Source organism: Nannobrachium achirus (genome assembly GCF_963921795.1).
Source record: "Nannobrachium achirus genome assembly, chromosome: 15".
In the NCBI taxonomy this organism is placed as follows: Eukaryota; Metazoa; Chordata; class Actinopteri; order Myctophiformes; family Myctophidae; genus Nannobrachium; species Nannobrachium achirus.
This window is the reverse complement of record NC_137822.1, coordinates 9,722,704-9,743,491: the sequence shown is the minus strand read 5'-3', so window position 1 is coordinate 9,743,491 and position 20,788 is coordinate 9,722,704. Positions and strand designations below refer to the sequence as shown.

Genomic DNA, 20,788 nt, shown 5'->3' with positions numbered 1-20,788 from the left:
TGGCCCATGTTTAATTTGTCATTTCAGAGGTATTAACAAAATCAATAACCAAAGACAATGCATAGCTATTTCTTCCAGGACCTTCCAGGACCCTTGATACATTCCAAAAACGTTTCCAGTACTGGAAAAATAGTTTTCTATTTTCAAAATATTTCCAGGAATTTCATGACCGTGGGAACCCTGCATAAAGGCTGCAGTTGTGTAGCAATGTAGAATACAGTGTATAATAAAATGGAAGGTCCAACTACAGTACTCACCAACGAGGGCTCCAGAGTCACACCAAAGTCCCTCTGCGCCCTGGCATGGAGTTCCTTTTGGAAGTCTTTGTACTCTGGATTATCGGGTGGTCGGTATGTTATGACAAACACAGACTGGGAGAGAAAGAGAAGAGACACAACATGAAAACGTTAAATTAAATGTCATACACATAGTCCATTCCTGGAGAAGCACACCCCTACTGCATGCCGACTTGGGGCCGTGACTGTGACTAGAGATCCCATAGAACAGGGGTCTTCAACGTTTTCGGGCCAAGGACCCCTTAGTTGAGAGAGAGATGAAGCAGCCTTCAACCTTTTCATGGATTCCATATAGTTTCATCGTTTGACAGCACAATCATCAGTGTATTTTGGATTCATGTCAATTTGTGTTTTCAGATATTTAACCACTTGAACCGTCAATGCTTAATAAACTTGACCTTTCACTCTGTACTTAGTCTGCTCTTTTTCCCCTCTACACCAAATAGACGAAAATAGCCGATCTACAAACTCACAACGCCTCGCAACGCAAGGCGTTGTGAGCTTGTAGATCTGCAATTTTTGGCTAAAGTTCTCAGAATATGGATGTTAGGGTTCAAGTGTTTAATATAAAAAAGGAGAAAAAAGTTTCTATCACACAAAGATTTGGAGGACCCCCTGTAGTAACTCTGAGGACCCCCTAGGGGTCCCGGACCCCCTGTTGAAGACCCCTGCCATCGAAGCCGATGGCTAAAACTATACAGCTTCAATTTGGGAAAAGCGAAGAATCCGTTTTGTCGGTCCCTGGCCTGCATATGTGGCCATGGATTTTCCCTGCCTAGGAAAATCTGCTTGGCCAGTCCCTTTGTTATGCCAATGGTCAATGTAGAAGTAGAACATGACCTGTACTTGCCCTGAGACCTTAGTGTCAACCCCTGCATGGAGATGGCAGAATGGTGGCAGCATTGTGTGACTGATGTGACTGACTGTACAGCATGCTCAGGCCTCTAGATGAGCTTGTAGAACCAGCGGATATCATCGTATTTGTCATTTAAAGAACTATAAGGGGCTTAATTGGTTAAGAAAACGTCCCCCGTTTTTTTACAAATTGAAACCTGGCTGAACAGCATACAACTGCTGTCAAATCAACTGTTTTATCTATTCCTAAAAACATTTTCTTTTTTTTTAATAACACTTTAGAAAATCAACCACAAACTTCCACAACCAATCGTGGCTCCGATTCTGAAGGAAGCTTATTGCTGTAATAAAACATGTTGCGGCGTGCAGACAAATTAACATGCTGCACAATAGCCAAGAGAAGAGCCAACATGTACTGTAGTCTCTCCTCCTAACCAAGGTTAGAGGGAGTTCACTCACAGACAAACCCTCATTAGATCTTTTATCGCTGTGTGTTTTTGTTGGTGGTGCGGAATGCCTGGTTGGCTTCAAAACAGCTAAAAATAAATATATATCGTCGCTGTCGGGCAGAAACCTCGTATCTCCACATTTTTTCCGCGAAGTAAAGCCCTGCTTCATCAGACAAGGCTGTCGCACAAAAGTAGTGAAAACAGCCGATCACCGCGAGGCGTTGTGTGCTTGTAGATCAGCTGTTTTCACTAGTTTAGTTAATTTTTTTTAACTAGCCCTTACCCGTTCAAAGATATGAGCTCTGAAATGATGTGCAGTGTGTGGGTTATGGGGTGTGCACTGTGCACACAGTATATGAGGGATGGAAAGTAACTTTAACTGGTGCTTGCATGATAATATGTAGGAGCATCAATGTAAGAAATACCCGTTTCGTTTAATGGCTACAGAGATACTGTGTACCGATCTGCATGATTTTTGGACAACATCTGTAACAGGGCCAGACCCCCCCCCCACACACACACACACACACACACACACACACACACACACACACAGAGCTGGTTAAACATGTTGCCTCATGCTAGATGCAGAATAGATAAGCCTCATGCTAGATGCAGAATAGATACACCATAAAAACGCTAATATACAGCATACAATTTGTGAAAGTGACAAACCGGCTTCACAGTTATGTCAGGTATGTTCATATGCTAATGGTGATGCGATTTCAGATCAATTGCTCCAGCCATTGAGGAGAAACGCTGTGACAGACAGACACTCACTCAGACACTCACTCAGACAGACAGACAGACATTTGGAAAATTATATGTTTGATGATAAAAACAAACGGTTTTGGACATACAAGGTTTCTGCCCGACAACGACGATACATATATGTGAAATACTTCAAAAAGTATCAAATATGGCCTCCGGACACAGACGGACACACACACACACACACACACACACACACACACACACACACACACACACACACACACACACACACACACACACACACACACACACACACACACACACACACACACACACACACACACAGAGACCCTCTCATAGACGGCCAATCCCTTGCTATGCTATGCTTGTAAAAAGGAAAAGATTAGGATTATTGTTAATAACATCACCGTACTTCCCGCAGCTCATGATGTTAAAAAGCATTAGAACGTCCATTTAGACAAAGATAGTAATAATCAATTCATTATCTCGTTAGCAAAGCCATTCCACGTCAAACTGCTGTGCATACTTGGCAGGTTAACCGAGTGTTCTGTGGAGACGGTGACCATTTAAACTTCACATCTGTGCAGCTCACTCATTTATTTCTCAGCGCACTGGTTTTGCAGGACTTAGTGGCTTACCCATAAAAAGGCATCCTCTCGCTTATTAACATCGTGCAAGAATTAGACTCCTTCGCATGGTTGAAAGGCAAGAAACCTAAGAGATTACTGTCTGCCCACCCAGTAGGGAAAAGCATTAACTTTGTGGAGACAGCAGCGTGCTAGTGTGAGATACTGTATGCATGGTTCTTCTGATTAAACATACTGTACTTACTTAATTGGCTGGAGTCCCCCAGGGCCAGGGGTCTGTACCAGATCCCATCCTACGATCTACACCAGTGGTTCCCAAACAGTGAGTTGGGACCCATTTGTGGGTCACAGACCGATTTTTAAGGGTCATGACTCAAGTAAAAATCCCAATTACATCTACAGTTATAAAATATATTTTTCTAAAAAATAAAAAATAAATATTTACTGTATACTGTAGGCCTACTGTACTGTAAAAATCCCAAACCAAAAATCTAAGAAATTCCATAAATCTAAAAAATATTAATTAAAAAGTAATGAAAATAGCAGATCTACAAGCTCACAATGCTGCAGGAAGTGACGCGTTGTGAGCTTGTAGATTTGCTATTTTCACTGGTTTGGGGCCCCTGGGCGAATGTCTAATTTCTCTTTTGGGTCACAAGCTAAAAAGTTTGGGAAACACTGATCTACACAATCACAGATCTTGTAGAATTTTTGTTCCCATGCAAGTTCCCCGATATTTCCCAGAATAGACAGTCACTAGGGATGTTGTGCTTAAAATCCTTATCCTCTTGCACTTAGAACTTAATACTTAGAACTTGAAACACTTTTGGATAACGTTCGCATTAGTGGAGAAGAAAACTAGAGCAGAGTTGGAGGCTTTCCAGTAACCTTAGACCAGTCTAGTCGGCTTGTTTGTTTTGGGGTCAGTCAGAGAACGTGAAACGCTCCCGGGCTGAGAGTGGTCGATGCTTGACTTGTGGCAAAAAAATCTGGTAAATAGTCCTCAAAATAGCCTTCGAGGAAAACATGATACTGTATATATCCATCTTACAGAGTTACTCAATCACATACCGGCACAACACGGCGAGATGCGATGTGTTATGAGCTTGTAGATCGGGCTATTTCCGGGTATTTGTCATATGACGTATACAGGGGCTTAAGTGGTGCAAGTGTGATCCTGTCCATAACGGACAAGACTGAGAATTGAATATGATCCACTGTGAAAGATGTATGTTTCTTGTGCATGTTTCTCGTGCCACATTTTAGACTCGTAATCCCTGCTGCCTGCTTCCAATTATGACGCAGGGTGAAGGCATTGACAAGTTCCCCACCAATTAATCTTACAAAGAATTTTGGCCAGATAATGGTACAAAATGTACTGTACAATCACATTAATCGTCCGTAGCCCAAAATGGACTGTGTGTGTGTGTGTGTGTGTGTGTGTGTGTGTGTGTGTGTGTGTGTGTGTGTGTGTGTGTGTGTGTGTGTGTGTGTGTGTGCGTGCGCGTGTGTAGAGGTATTACTATACATTAAGGCAGTGTTTCTCAAACGTTTAAATGTCAAGGTGTCCCCTTAACTCTGACAGTGTACAAATGGAACCAAATGAACAAATACCAGGGTCCATTTGGTTCCATTATGTGCACTGTCAGAGTTACAGACTTGTATGGGTCCATTTAGACCCCCCTAAGGGAACCCACAGAGTTCCGGGAAATCCACTTTGAGAAACAATGCAATAGGGGACTACGGATGGAAATTAGCATTCTTGCTAAATCTGGTGTATACTCTGCACTTTACGCGTTGTGTTCATGAATGTGCAACTGTCCCGTCTAAATAAACACGGACAAGCATGGCCAAAAATGAAGAAAAGACCTTTATCTAGGGAGGTCCTAGCTCTAAAAAAATATATATATTCCTGGCTAATGTTGCGCGCAGCATAGCGTACCTTGAAGACCTTGATGGGGTCGGTCCACTCAGGGTCGTTGTTCAGCCAGGGCTTCCTCTCCGTAAGGCTCTCTGCGAACACGTCCAGGTAGAAGATGGCGTAGTTCTCTGGGTCGGAAACCTCGCTCTGGAACAACTTCATGATGCTCAGGAAGGTGTCCAGAGGGCCGCAGATGTACACGACTGTGGAGAGACATTTCATTTAATTCAAATAATAACAACGTTCTGTTAGTCTGTACATTTAGTCGACTAAAACGAAATGACAGATGACTAAAATAAGACTAGTCTTTTGAAATTTTAACAAGGCAACAAAATGCCTTCTAAATCAGTAGTTCTCACACTTAGCAGATGTAGCCTACGTCTGCTATTTTTTAATAGTCAACGCAAAAATCTAAAACGATCACAGATACTTTTCTGGTTTAGATGGGATAACTAGCCACTTGTTTACGTATGAATACAGGTTACAATAGTACATCACTTTCTTGGTTCCTCAACCCTCCAGCGCAACTGAATTTGTCTGCAACAAAGTACCAAGTACCAAAAGTAGAAGCTACTCATTATGCAGAAGTTTTCAAATGTATAAAATGTATAGAAATAGCAAGCTATTTCGGCTAATTTCAAGGACCGAAATGTAGCCTATAGGGATCGAAATGTAGCCTATAGGGCTGACGTGGTAAATGTATGTTTTGTAATAATAATCAAAACCCACAAAGTAACGAGTAACCCAAGTTTTCAAATAATTGTCGTGGAGTAAAATATTTGTCTTGGAAATACTCCAGTAAAGTAAAAGTACCTCAAAATACTTAAGTACAGTACTTGAGTAAATGTACTTAGTTACTTTACAGCAGGGGTTTTCAAAGTGGGTGACAGACAGGGCACCCTGGGGTGCCGCGACGGCAGTCCAGGGGTGCCGCGAGATCATTTGATAATATTTGGAATGTATTTGGACACTATTTAGTATCATTTTAAACCTGAAGTACAAAGTTATTTTCAGTCAGTTCTAACCAAAATGGCTATTATCTCAATGTTTTCCTCGCAACATAATCACTAAAATATCGTCACTGCCAGGCAGAAACCTCTGTCGCACAAAACTAGTGAACACAGCCGATCTACATGCACACAACGCCTCGCATCGCATAGATGATAAATACAAAAAGAAAGGTTTTTGTATTCTATAAATTTAAGGTGCTGGGAGTAAAGATTATAATGTAGGGGTGCCTCGGACTAAAAAAATATTTATAGGGTGCCCTGAGACAAAGAAGTTTGGGAACCCCTGCTTTACAGCACTGGCTGAAGCCGGAGCATTGTTTCCATTGGCAGCACATGCCAGTGTGTTCTGGCTGCCAGCTCCACACACAGCAGTCCTTCCCAGTTAGCAGACATTTCCGCAAGTGTTAGACCAAAAGAAAGATGGCGCGGGACCACCGCTAAGACCCCAACTAACCTCATGTCTTCCCACATAGCTCAGTAGGAGCCCATGCCAAGTCCTCCTGCTGTCTACTTGGACCAGCGCCCAACATCAAATGCATAATAAAAGCCAGTGTTGATTTCGTCGACTAACACTATGGCGAAAAATGATCGCTGACTACCTTTGTTCACTGACGAAAACAAAACACTGCACTTTTATTCTACCTTCGCCAATGAATTTCAATGGGAATGGCGTGTTTATTTCTACCTCGTAGGTAGAGTAAAAGTGAGCATGCCCTGAAAACAAAATGAAAACTAAGCTATGATGACTAAACTAGATTAAAATGTTTAGTGAGGGACAAGAGGAGAAGAGCTCCAGTAGAACTAAGACGAGTCATCATGGGTGCGTGACACCTACTCACAGACCGAAAATAGCTGATCTACAAGCTCACAACGCATCGCAGCCCGCAACACGTCGCAAGCAAGACGCGTAAATCTACATTCTACAATCTGCACATTTCTAAAGTGACAATTTAAAGGGTAATTTGTGAAAATATCCGATCTACAAGCTCTACAATGAGTCACATTTTCACCATATTTATCTGTGGAACCGAGTTTAAAAAAAAGTAGAGCTTGTCAGGGTGAGGGATTCCCAGTTCAAATATGAATATTTTGTGGAGTCACCGCCTGAACAGTTTGCGAACCACTACCCTACAGTATATTCTTCATTAACAAGAGTCCTGCAGGCAGTCTCACAAATCTGTATTTTCGCCACATGTTCACCTATTATGATATACCCAGAGTAGGGATGATAGGGTTCGAGTGGTTCAAGAGATTTTCTTGCTCAAGGACACTTTGAAACAATGCAGGAACCAAGATCGAACGGGGAACCTTTCCAATTCCCAGGCTGTACCACCTCAGCTTGCAAGCTTGTAGATCTACTATTTTTGAGTAGTGCTAAATAACCACACATCTGGCTTTGTCTGTTTGTCCCATGTCTGTCCAGACTGTCATTGGTCAATGGGTGTCTGTTTGTACAGCCAGGGTCACATTGGCCAAGCTTTGCGCGACGGTTAATGACATTAACTCATAAATAGCACCACTCACTTCGCTCACTTTAAAAGCCAACAGATAAATGGACAAAGTGGTTAAAACGATTCATGCTGCATTAACACATTTAGCTGGGGACCCCCTGGAACCCCCCCAAAGAACCCCTGGGGGTCCCCAGACCCCACTTTGTGAAACGCCACCTTAGCAGAGCAAATTATTATTTCAGCTCAACAATGTAACCAAATCCAGGTCCCTGTGCATTTGTTGGCTTGGGGATTAAAGGGGTTCGGATTGTGACTCACTCTTTGATTTGACAAGCACCAACAGGTAACAAACACTGCAGGGCTGGCTCCATGCTTAATCACATGCACATTCATTAGCAACTAATTGCTCATCGCCATATCTAAATTTTAAATGATGATTGATGATATGATATTTGTGTTAATTTCTTTCCAAGATACAGCAAGGGAAACCAAAACACACGAACCCTAGTATCCCTATTATGTGCATGTTAAGAACCGACGAACATTCAGCAAAAATAGGTGATTTACAAGCTCACAATGCAGCGCAAACACGTACGCTTGTTGACTGGCTATTTGCGGGTAAAGGACTTGGTGTAGAGGGAAAAAAGGAGGCAGAACAAGTAAGTATTGACCCCGGGGGAGCATGGTCAACAACGTGTATCGGGTTTAAGTGGATAAACCCTATTACTGTTGTGATAAAACAATGTATTCAATGGAATACAACCACTATAAGGACTACAAACCTTTGAGTATCCCACACTAGCTGTACTGAGTAGACCTCTAGACTTGAAATGAATTGGATAAATTACCTAGTTTTTTCATACTGTGTTGGCATGTTTGTTTTCAAAACGGAATCTCTTTCAAAGAGGATTATCCTCCAGGCCTTTGTGGTTTCACGGTATTATGACTTGTAAATGGGGGTCTTGTAGGTTTACCTCTGCAGCATGCCTTTGTTCTGAGTCACAGCGTGTTCTCAATAGAAAACTTCACGCCGCTTTAGACACAGTAAAGCTGAAGTGAATCAACCCCACTGGCAACGCCATTTCTTTCCAGAGGACAGTTTACACGATTAGTTCATTATGCCACATCACTACCTGCACTTCCTTTGTGCACACACCGCAAATCCTTAACAGTGTCAGTTTAAAACCTGAGTTATACGCTGTGCACGGGTGTCGCGCACCGAAAAGAGACAATCTACAAGCTCACAATGTGTTGTGCTGCCATGCATTGTGGCCTTGTACAGTACAGTAGATCAGCTTTTTTGGGTGCGAAATTAAACTGTTCTTCATTTTTGGAACTCTGTTGCAGGACCCCCAGGGGTCCCCGGGCAGACCCTTATATGAGAAGCGCCGCTGTTAAAAGGCACCCTTTTTCAACACTCACTGGGAGCGTCCCAAATCGACTCCAAACACATGCATAATGTCCTTATTGTCGCTACAACAACAGCCAACACAGCTTGATCCGCTCTTCCTTTGAGTCACTGTAAATGGACTGAAAGGCTTCAAAAGCAGGAATGCCGCTGAGACGACTGTAGTTTTAAATGTATGACATTCACCATATTTGTTGTCTTGCCTCTCACAGCTTTTTTTATCTTCTGTCCCCGTTTAAACTCAAGAGCAGAGCGGTTCCCGACCTTCTCTGGACCAGAGCCCGCTTGGAAGATGCATGTTGCAGATACATATTTCAGAGCATGTTTATTTTAATGATCAGGCAATCCATTGTCTCCCCGGCATGGATCAATGGAACCAACAACATAATATATTTTAAGTTCCTCTTAATCTGTGTTACAATGACACCACATGTTTCAATGCTTTAAAGAAGAAGACACTGCCCTTTTTTTTTTAATTCATGTTAAAATCTTAGTGTTTTGACAATTATTTTGTGACTGGGTACCGATAAATAATGATCCTCACAGCCCACCAGTGGTCTCCGGCCCACAGGCTAGAACCGAGGATACAGGAAGATTTGTGTGTGTGTGTGTGTGTGTGTTGGGGGGGGGGGGGGTCGTATAAAGTAGAATCCTGACTGTTAACATAACTCAGAGTGTCACTTTTTACACTCTCACTCTCAGAGGTAAATTGACACTCAGGATTTTGACTGTGATTTTGTGTGCATTCTGACGTAAAAACAAAGACAAAAAAAAATTAGATACTTCAGTCTTCGAAAGTACAAGTTACAAGGTTTTTCAGGATTTTCAGGAATTTTCCGAAATGTACAAAAACAATAGTGAAAATAACAGCTCTACAAGTTCACAACACAAGTTCCTGCCTCTATAATGTACCGGAGTCCAAAGTCAAATAGTTCTATTTGAAATGTAGTGGAGTGAAGGTCATCAGCTTGCAAGAAACTACAAAAAAGGCATCTAAAAATGTACTAACAGTACTCAAGTAAATTCATTGGTAGTTTTAAGTTATTTGTATGCTATGCATATCATTGCTGTCGGGCAGAAACCTCTCATCTCCAGCACTACGCTCACAATTGTGAGCTTGTAGATTTGCTATTTCTTTATCTGTATTTTTATTTGAATCTTTTTGGACAATATACATGAAAACCTAGGGATTTCTACTCTGTATTACCTTTCATTTTGTACTCACGATTCTATACACAAATCCTATTTGACAAATACTAAAACAAATGAAAATTAAAACCTGGTGGGAAGAAAGAAGGAGGGTTACCTCAACTCAACCCGAGAGACACAGACACAGAGAGACAGAGAGGCATCTTTTTAAACCATTTGAACATTGTCAACAGGTGACACAAGTGTTGACAGCCTGGAGGAGGTGATCTGCCTGCCAGGATAAAAGTGAATGGAATGTCGAGCCAAAACACCAGTGCCAGGAACAAGCCCTGACAAAACCATTTGCTTCCCTGACCCCGAGCGCGTTGCCTATTAACGCATCACGCTCCTTATTTGCGGCTGCTGTCGCGCAACGACGGTACAGCAGATCTACAAGCTCATGTATGATGTACGTAAGTGCTTAATGCAGGGGTTCTCAATGTGGGGGGCTGGGGGACCCCACGGGGTCCTCCTAGAAGGTATTCTAAGAGGGGGTCCCCGGCATGACGGGTACACATAGTACTGTGTCATCACAAAGAGTTTGACCACTTTAACCCTATTTTAGAGCTTTGGCTTTTCAAAAAGCCAAATCTACAACTCGTCACAATGTGAACTTACATATTAGCTTATTTTTTTCTTCTTCTTCTTTTTTTAAGAAAGAAAAAGGAATAATTTTGCACATTAAAAAAACAACACTTCTGGGGAAGAAGGAACGACTCCCTCTACTGCAAACCGGATCCCATCGTTCATTTCAAAGGGCCGTTCAAAAGACTCGATTTGTTCGCGAACGTCCCACCTCTAGTCATTAACATGTTTCCGAACCACGGCTTTAAGTACAGTATGCTTAACGTACAGTGTTGTTGAGCGCCAGCAAACCCGCTAAGGTGGGAAGCATAAATCAGGCCTAACGCGACAGCTCTGCAGCCTCCCCTCAAGGGGTTTTGGGGGGAAGAGGTTTTGGCAGCTTGTCTCTTTTCATGATCTAACACCCTCTAACTACCTCGACACCCTCTATTTATCCATTGTGTCCTTTAGTTTATGCTGTGTCTCCTCAGTCCTCACAGACCATTCGTCTATTAACGCAAGTGGTTCTCAACCTTTTCAGGCTGTGACCCCGACAAAATAGTCCTATTTGAACTTGGGACCTGCCATAATAATCATATTTTTTCATATATTGAACCACTTGAACTGTCAATACCTACTAGTCTGCTCTTCTTTTTCCTCTACCCCAATCCTCTGTGCCAAAAAATAGCCGATGTAAGAGCGAGGCGTTGTGAGCTTGATCTGCTATTTTTTGGCTGATGTTCCACTAAAACATGATCCTATCACACAAAGATTTGGTGGCCCCTGTAGTAACTCTGTCTGAGGACCCCCTAGGGGTCCCGGACCCCCTGTTGAAGACCTCTGCAATAAAGTATTCATTAAGTCAATCCATTTCAGTGGACACACGTGAAATCAACATGTTCAGTTCTCAACCTCATCGACCTGGAAAGGCTGAGCTCTGCGTGATTATATTCAGAGAAAAGATTTGTCGATTAAATCAACCAATCCAGGAGTCTTCAACAGGGGGAACTCTAAGTTACTACTGGCTTGATGCCTGCGTGGTATGGGTGAAATATGAATTCTCTTCTGCATTATTTAGCACCATGTTAGTCAAATTTACAAGGCTGTATGCTAAAATATACAGTACAAGAACAAATTCATGAGGATACCAGGATAAATTCACAGTTGAATCTTTTGTCTTCTTAATGGTTTAGTTATAAAAATGTAAAAGCTGAACATGCTACTGTCATCATTTATTTCTGAAAACCAGTTGATAGGCCAATGTAATGTTGTTATTGCAACCTATAGGATGGTCATTTGACGAGCATCCTGGGTCATCCTTGGTCGAATAATCTAATATTCGTTATTAAGGGCATACAATATTTATTTATATGAATTAATTTAAGCCTAGAATCCGGCCATCCAGGATGGCTACACTCTTGTATGATGAAGTAGTGCATTAATGTACAGAAGGAAAAAAAAATAACATAAGTTGAAACATAAGTTGAAACACGAAGTTACAAGGTTTCTGCCAGACAACAACAATTCTATAGCAATCGAAAAGGGAAAATCCCAGTTGTCCGACGTCCCAGTTGGGCGAACAGACTGTAATTATTGTCCACGACATTGCAAGCGGCGCGAAGGCCAGCGGACCTTGGTCCTGCTCTTCGCGCCCGCGAAGAGCGGGCCAGGGCTGCGCGGCCGGCGGAGCGCCGCGCGAGTTACGAAGCCGTGGTGAATGCAACCGTTATATTTATGCCCAGGCTGTAAGGCCTGGGCAAGCGCACGATAAACGCATGAATGGGATGAAGATCGCTTGCTTTACAGTCTGTTCGCCCAACTGGGACGTCGGACAACTGGGACTAGCCCAATCGAAAATGACACAGATGCATTGTGTGTGTGTGTGTGTGTGTGTGTGTGTGTGTGTGTGTGTGTGTGTGTGTGTGTGTGTGTGTGTGTGTGTGTGTGTGTGTGTGTGTGTGCGCTCTCCCTAAACGCAGGTGGTGAGAGCAACCAGAGAGCAATAAAAAACAACTCAGCAGACAGACAGAGGCCACAAGCCCAAACATTCTTCAAGTGGCCTAATAAACCATAAATACACGGATTTAAATAAAACATCCTTGCCACCTATTCATGTCTACCCCCATGTGTGTACAGCCCTATCTGCAGCTAAAATATGAGTGCAGCTTATGACAAAACATCTTTCTAGAGGTAGAGGCATGTAGTATAGCGTACTGAAATTCAAAATAAAGTGGTGGAATGTCTCAATAAAGAAGACAGAGTTAGATTTCCTCCAAGTGTACAAATGGAACCATTTGTACTCTCTCAGATAAGCTACTGCATCAGTGAAGCCGTTATCCCAACCGCCATGAGTGACCCTGGATACAAAGGGGATGTAGTCATGCAGGCCAGACTAGACTGTAGGTGATGAAGTTGGTGACCCAAGTGAAAAAGTATTTTTCAGTTTATTAAAGAGATGGAGAGAAAGGTGGAGAGACGGTGGCCCCTGTTACTGAACACTGCAATGATTAGCTCCTAGGTAGGGTAAATGATATTTTTTGATTAAAACAAAAAGGTTGTTGTTAAAATATTAAAGCACTATATGATGATAGAAATCATTGCCATATAGAAGAGTTTTTGTTCAGTAGCAGAGGTCTCTCTGTCTCTCCAGCTCTTAATAAACAGAAAATACATTTTCAGGTAGGCCTAGGTGACACATTTTCAGCCAATCAGGAAAAGTACCCATTTATCATTTCATAGTGTTGAGTTCCAGTTCCAATTTTGTCTGCTAGTTTCTTTGTGTCATCACTTCCAAATTCACTTGTTCAAGACAATCTCTTGTCCTGATTGGATACAACAGGCATCCCGACCTGAAAATGCATTTTCTGTTTAATATGAACTGGAGAGACATGGAAAGTGGACTTATTGGAGCCTCCTGTTACTGAACAAAGTGGAATCTATGGACTCTGTGGGTTCCTTTAGACTAGAGGGGTCTAAATTGACCCATACAATTCTTTAACTCTGACAGTAAACAAATGGAACCAAATGGACCCTGACCCTATTTGGTTCCATTTGTATACTGTCAGAGTTAAGACGAGACCTTGGAATTTAAAAGTTTGAGAAACACTGCTCTATAGTATAGCAATGGGAACTATCACTTATTTTAAATGAAAATCACTTACTGGTCCCTACCTTTAACTTTTTTCAAGAATAAAACAAGGTTGCAAATGACTCAAAACACTGATGGCTGCATGCATGCACACTTTTCGCACTCACTTCTGCCGTGTCCCTTCATGAAGGCGATCAGGTCGTTGTAGTCGTCCTGGTAGGGCAGGGCCTCCACCGTTATGTTCATCTCGGACCGGAGGTTCATGTAGATCCCCTCCAGGAGGAAGTAGTGCGGCCGGTCGTCCTCGCGCAGGTCGTAGTAGATGACCACGGCCCGCGCCGTCCAGTTGAAGTGCGCGTGGAGCGCGTTGGCGAAGTCGCCAAGCTTGGTGGTGGAGGGGCCGGCGCGCACCGTGGTGCGGTAGTCGTAGCGCTTGTCGAAGCCGTACGCGGGACCCCCGGCCGTGATCAGAGGCAGCTTCCAGTGGGACGCGAAGCGGCCCACGGAGGCCAGCGGGTACACGCAGCCGGGGCCGAAGAACACGTCCGGGTGCTTGTACATCTTGGCGTCCACGGCCTCGACCTGCGCCAGTGTTGTTTTTTGACAACACATTTTGATTTAGTTTTAGTCAGTCTTTTTAATAAAATTTCATTTTAGTTTTAGTCATAATTTAGTCACCTAAAAAGTTATAGTTTTAGACAAGTCCAATTTTAGTCGATGGCCTTACACTTAGTTGCGTGCTGAAAATAACACATTTATACCAAACATAAAATGACTCTCCCTAACATTATAGCCTACCTTTTTTACGAAATTGTCAATATATTTAGTCTTTATAGTTTTAGTCATCACAGCTTAGTTTTTATTTAGTTTTCGTCAGTGGAAAAATAACACAGTCGACAAACATTTTTTCGTCATATAGTTTTAGTCGACGAAATCAACACTGACCTGCGCCTTGCTCTCGGCGCACAGGCCGGTGGCCGGGTCCTCCGTGCTGAAGTTGAGGATGTTCACGGTGTGTCCGAGCAGCAGGCCGTACTTCGGCCGAAGGTCCTCGTGCGCCATGTGGAGCGCGGGCAGGACCCTGGCCAGAGCCCACGGGTACTGCTGGTAGTTGTCTGGGAGCATCACCGCCACGGTGATGTTGTTACTGGTGGTTCCTCCTCGACACCTGGCCAGCAGAGAGCACAAGAACGCCGTGAAGAAATAGTATCCGAGTCGTTCGCTTGTGTTATATCCCATTATTTCGTCTTGTTTGTTGCTGTGAGGAAAATCCACGTAGAAGAAAACGGGCTCCGCGAGTTTTTACCTTTTTGGAGTTGAATGACGGTTCTGGCGGACCCCAAAACCAAACCATATGTCTTTTCACGTCAAACAAAGTCCGTGCAAAGCGACGAATTGCTTCTCCGCCGTCCCATTTGCGCCATCTATCTTTGAAATAACAGTTTTTTGGGGAGACAATGCGTTCTTATAAACTCCAAAAGATTTTTCGCACCTCCGCTCCAGCGCGCACTTCTCCAGCTGATGTTGCTTAAGCCCCAGAGCTCTGACAGTGTGAGATAACATCCATCCTGGAACTTAAATCAGAGCAGTCTTCTGTACAGCCCCCCAAAACGTCACATTCTTCTAGCCTACTCAACATGAGCGGGCGCGAGGCGCCCCCTACCTTCTGCGTAAAACCGTGCGCTCCCAATGCGCAATTCTTTGGAGACGCCTTTTGTTATAGTTCAGTGGTTTCTAAAACGTTTTCATTCCAAGGATCCCCCGTAACTCAACCATTCGCACCACACTCTCAGAATTACAGACTAGTATTTCGAGATTTTGGACCTTGTCCTTGTCACCTTATAGGACTAAATAAGGCAATACCTGGACCTCACTTTGAGAATCACTGTCACAATTCTTTGTTTCCCTGTGCACAGTAAAATCCTCTTTCATTTCATTTGTATGCTAATCTTCCTACTCACTGTGTCCTGAAGATAAAAAAAAATGTATATTCTAATCCTATATGTAAGAGAATTACATTCTTCTTTGAATTTGTAGAAAACTATAATGACTGATACATTTTCTCACACACACACACACACACACACACACACACACACACACACACACACACACACACACACACACACACACACACACACACACACACACACACACACACACACACACACACACATCTGCTTTCAAAAGACCACAATTGAATTTGATAGATTGTACATTATACAAATATATGGTCATAACAATAGATTTTTTCCCCACAGGGGAATGCAGTTTCAGCTTCACCCTGCTGAGTGCTGCCACAGAGGAGCTTAGGCGTTAAGTCAGGGACCCGGACACTGGAATGGAAACATACCTGAGGCCTCCAGGTTGTCAGACTCCCAGGTAAGCTATCTAACCCTTTAATATGACTGCCAAAAATAGCTAAATACAAGTCTCCACATGCATGTCTTGGACTGTGCAACAGCTTCAATGTTATTCAATGTTATATGAGATACTTAAATGGTTTCCTGTGGAAATAAGCTTAGTCTTTTCATGGATCTCCTTTTAGTAGACCTTGTACCAGTGAACTGTACCGTCATGAAACTGTACCTTTTCCTATGCAAACTTCTAATAAAGTCTTCAATCAATCAAAGCTCTATGTAGAACAATACAATGTCACGTTTAATTTGAAAATAGTCAAGTCTACTTGACCTCAAAAGCACAACAGTATACAGTACATAGGCAGGCTACCTGAAGGGACAATGGGACATAGAGACTAGAAAAGCAAACTTTTCACTAGAGCAACACTGACACCTAGGGGAAGAGAGGGTAAAGTAACACCAACTCCATTTTTACCATGATAGATAGATTAGGCCTACTGTAATAAAAAAAAATGTGTGTTTGTTGTTGCAGGACAAAAGACAGTTAGGGACCCATTAGCACGCCACATTAGGGACCCCTCCACTGTTCTGGAAGACAGGCCCTGTGTAATACTACATCATTCACATTTATGACGAGTTATCCAAAGTAATTAAATGAAATGGGAGGCCAACTAGTATGTAGATCTGAAATTGATCTGAAAAGTTGAACTTGTCGGGTACCAGTGAGTTTCTTGAATTGTATGCATTCTGCACTGTACTGTTTGTTTTTCTTCTGTGGTGTGACAATTAAACATTCTGATTTATTGTCTGTTGATTGTGTTTGTTGTTAATAGGAGTCCATAAGCATGACACACACACACAGAGAGAGAGAGAGAGAGAGAGAGAGAGAGAGAGAGAGAGAGAGAGAGAGAGAGAGAGAGAGAGTCCACTCAGAGAGTGGGCGGGGCTATGGGCTGGAACCAGGCTACATATAACCTCGCGTCACCAGGCTTTTCGGTCACTTTTAAGATTTCGGATACGCAGGCACAGTCGCACAAAACAGCAAAGATGGGTAAAATGGTAACACTTTCTCATAACCTCCAAAAAAAACTAGTAAGTAATACTTTACTAATACATTAGTTAAGTATTACTATTACATTACTTAGACATTACTTAAGCATTTATTAAGCTTCAATTCATGATGAAGTACCATGAAGTACCATGAATTGATCATTACTTCCTGCTTTAGTAACACTATTAGTTAAGGGTGTTACTTAATATATATTAATTCATATGAGCCTACATGGGGGGGTTTGTAGATCTACTTTTTTCGGTAAATTTTATGCCCAGCATGAGTGCTCATATTAGGGGAAGGATTACAAAGGATCCAGGGCTAGAGGGGAAAATTGGGACTTGGGAACCAGGCGCAAGGGGCCTTCACCACTCCACTCGCATCCGACTCTGGGGCCTCGGACCGCAGAGTGGGGGACCACCCCTGGGGACCACCTCCAGGGACCCCTGGTAATATGACTGGACTATGGCTCTGGAGAACCAGGCGGCCGCCGCTCCACTCCTATCCGACTTTGGGGCCTCGGCCTGGGACTGCAGAGTGGCACAAGCTCAGGGACCCCCTCCAGGGACCCCTGGAGGTATCGCAGAGCTCCAGGGACCCCCTGACGGCACCGCCTCCTGCATAACTGGAAAAATGACCCCTCCAACGGAGCTTCTCACGGGGGATTCCCGGGGACCACCGCTCCGGGGACCCCCAGGACGGACACAAAGTGGTTGTGCCGCCTAGTCGAGGACCCCCGACCACTGCAGCCCGCAACTCAGCCCCTGATACTGGTTGGTCCAACTGTTACTTAATAGTTAGTTAATAGTTAGTTAAGAGTTAGTTAATAGTTATTTGGAGCCCCAAGTAAAGTGACACACCCCTCATTAACTAATGAGGAACTAATAGTTAGTTAAGAGTTAGTTAATAGTTATTTGGAGCCCCAAGTAAAGTGACACACTCTGCATTATTAAGTAATGTTGAAAGTAATTAACGAATAAATAACCAAGACAATTTTCTCAATATTTATTTTCAAAAAGGAAAAAAAAAAACATAAACCACCATGGCAATGTACACAATTCTTCTAAAACAGGCACTGTCCATTTTTTTGTACAAATTCTGTGCACAAGTAGATACAACGGTACTTCAAAAAAGATTGATATAAACAAGATGAAATTTTTCTGTTTTTTGTGAACTTATAATGAACTAGTAATACAGGTAGGTAGTCGTGCGTGCGTCAATAACTGGACTAGTATCAGAAGAATTCTAGTGTTTTAAGAGACAGTGTTGCATACCAGTAATGACACAGATAACAGTGAATTCAGATTATTAAGTGATCACTTATTACAACCAACATAGAAACCAGTAAGACTCCCTAATCGGGAGATAATCACAAGTAGATACAACGGTACTTCAAAAAAGATTGATATAAACAAGATGACATTTTTCAGTTTTTTGTGAACTTATAATGAACTAGTAATACAGGTAGGTAGTCGTGTGTGCGTCAATAACTGGACTAGTATCAGAAGAATTCTAGTGTTTTAAGAGACAGTGTTTCATACCAGTAATGACACAGATAACAGTGAATTCAGATTATTGAGTGATCACTTATTACAACCAACATAGAAACCAGTAAGACTCCCTAATCGGGAGATAATCGACCGTCAGGTCGCATACACAAACTTTAGAAGGCAATGGTAGCCAATCAGGAAGGGAATATGGGAAATGGTACAGATCCATGTTGATTACATCACTTTAGAGATACTGTGTACCGCTTTGTGTGCTTTTAGGGCAAAATCTGTAGGTGTCCAAACATGTGTTTTGCAAGAATCAGCCTCATGGTGGCACTAGAAGAGGGCCATGTGAGAAATGCCAAGGAGTGTGTGTGCAAAGTTTGGCATGGATAGGGGCAAGGGTGGCAGAGATATGAGTAGGGCAAAAGTGTGACATGATGGACAGACTGACCGACTGACAGCCGGTAGAGGTTTTGATAGTAACTGAGACCTGGCGGTCGCAAAAATACAACAACTTGAGTATTTAAATAAAAGAAAAGAAAAAAACGGCAAAAAGAAAACGGTCTTTCCCAAAGATTTAGGTTTTGATCCCTCTAGTTGAGGCCCTTTAATTCTGTATCTTACATTGTTATGATTGTTTTTTGTCCTACTACACAGTCCGTGAGGGATGAGGGGAATCAACATTGCACCATCAGTGTTCCCTGGGTTAGCTCACCACCCAGTATGCACTGGGAATCTATACTGTAGATCTGGGGAACGTTGTTGGGTCGTGAGGAATGGAGGATGTGGACCCTCACATACACCTGGGCTCCTCAGTGAATGGGAAGGGATGTGCTGTCCTTTTCTCCATCTGAAGCACTCCAGGGGATGATGGTAGTTGGAATCTTCACCACCTAATAATTAAACCCAAAATACACACTTAGACAAATGACATGTTCCTCCAATAACAAAACAATATAATCATTGTTTCAGCATGTAAAATAAATCCTGACAACATTTTGGCTATTACATCTATAAACATAACCAGTAGTTTGTTAAATCAACCCAACAGTTACACAGTGTCTAACTCACCGATAATCAATGGCACAGACTGCAAGTCACCTAGCATTAAGAATAAGGATTGGGGCGCCCGCTGGCCTAGTGGTCAAGGCGCATACCACATACTAGGCTATGATGCCTGCTGGCGTCGCTGGTTTGATTCCCGATCCAGACGACCTTTGCCACATGTCATTCCCCATCTCTCTCCCCATTTCCTGTCAGTCTACTGTCCTATCGAATAAAGGCATAAAAAGGCATCGAATAAAGGCATAAAAAGCCCCCCCCCAAAAAAAAAAAAGAATAAGGATGATTCGAATTGGCAGATCCAGCATGGGTTTTGACAGGAAACAGGAAGTTGTCTGCTTATATAGTACAGGAAGTAGAGTACTACTGGGATGGACCTAAAAGGCTCAGAGGCTCACTGATTGGCCACTTAGGGTTGGCAATTGTTGAACTATGGCCGGATTGGTGGGTTTCACCAGTGTGGGGTGTCGGTCAGGACACAGACACAGGACTTGTGTGTAGTTATTGACTTGAGTTGCAAAACAGCACAGGTACATGGGCACACGGCCAGTGGTGGAAAAAGTACTTGAATATTTTATTTAAGTAAAAGTATCAATATTGTAAATTGTATTGTAAGTAAAAGTCCATAATTCAAAATGTACTTGGGTAAAAGTATGAAAGTATTGGTATCAAAATGTACTTAAAAGTATCAAGTAAAAAAAGTTTGAAAATAGCCGATCTACAAGCTCACAACGTGTCGTAATACAATGCGTTGTGAGCTTGTAGATCGGCTATTTTCAAACAGCCAAGGTATAAAATAGGGTTACATTTTATGTATGTTTTGTTATATTATACATTTTAACTGCAAAGTAATTAGTAACCAAAGTTTTCAAATGAATGTAGTGGAGTAAAAGTACAATGTTTAGATCTGAGATGTAGTAAAAGTAGAAGTAAAAGTACTGAAAATTGGAAATACTCAAGTAAAGTACATACTAAGTAAATGTACTTAGTTACTTTACAACACTGCACATGGCACAGTAACATTGGTGTGGTCTAAACAGGAAATAACAATGTCAATAAATAAAACAAAGACAGGAATAATATTCTATATGAATATACAATCAACATAAACATAAATCAGTTAGATAAAACAACTACCAACTGATATCAAATGCTCACAGCATTAGTGTAGGCTAGGAAATGGCATAGCTCACAAACATTTCCTTCAAATACAACCAAGGTATAAATTCCTCCTGTCAGCTAACATTTAACCAAAAACATAAGAAACTTA

At 42.4% G+C, this 20,788-nt stretch overlaps 1 protein-coding gene across 1 annotated transcript in view; it reads right to left on the bottom strand.

Moving 5' to 3' along the window:
• npr2 (natriuretic peptide receptor 2) overlaps positions 1-14,791 on the bottom strand; it is a gene marked incomplete at both ends in the record, with an annotated part of 86,948 nt that extends 72,157 nt beyond the window's left edge. Inside the window, 4 exons of the mRNA XM_080743369.1 lie at positions 258-371; positions 4,865-5,046; positions 13,720-14,134; positions 14,498-14,791. Of these exons, the coding sequence (XP_080599495.1) occupies positions 258-371; positions 4,865-5,046; positions 13,720-14,134; positions 14,498-14,791 (1,005 nt within the window). The remainder of the gene's footprint in view (positions 1-257; positions 372-4,864; positions 5,047-13,719; positions 14,135-14,497) is intronic.
• Between the last annotated feature and the right edge of the window lie 5,997 nt (positions 14,792-20,788).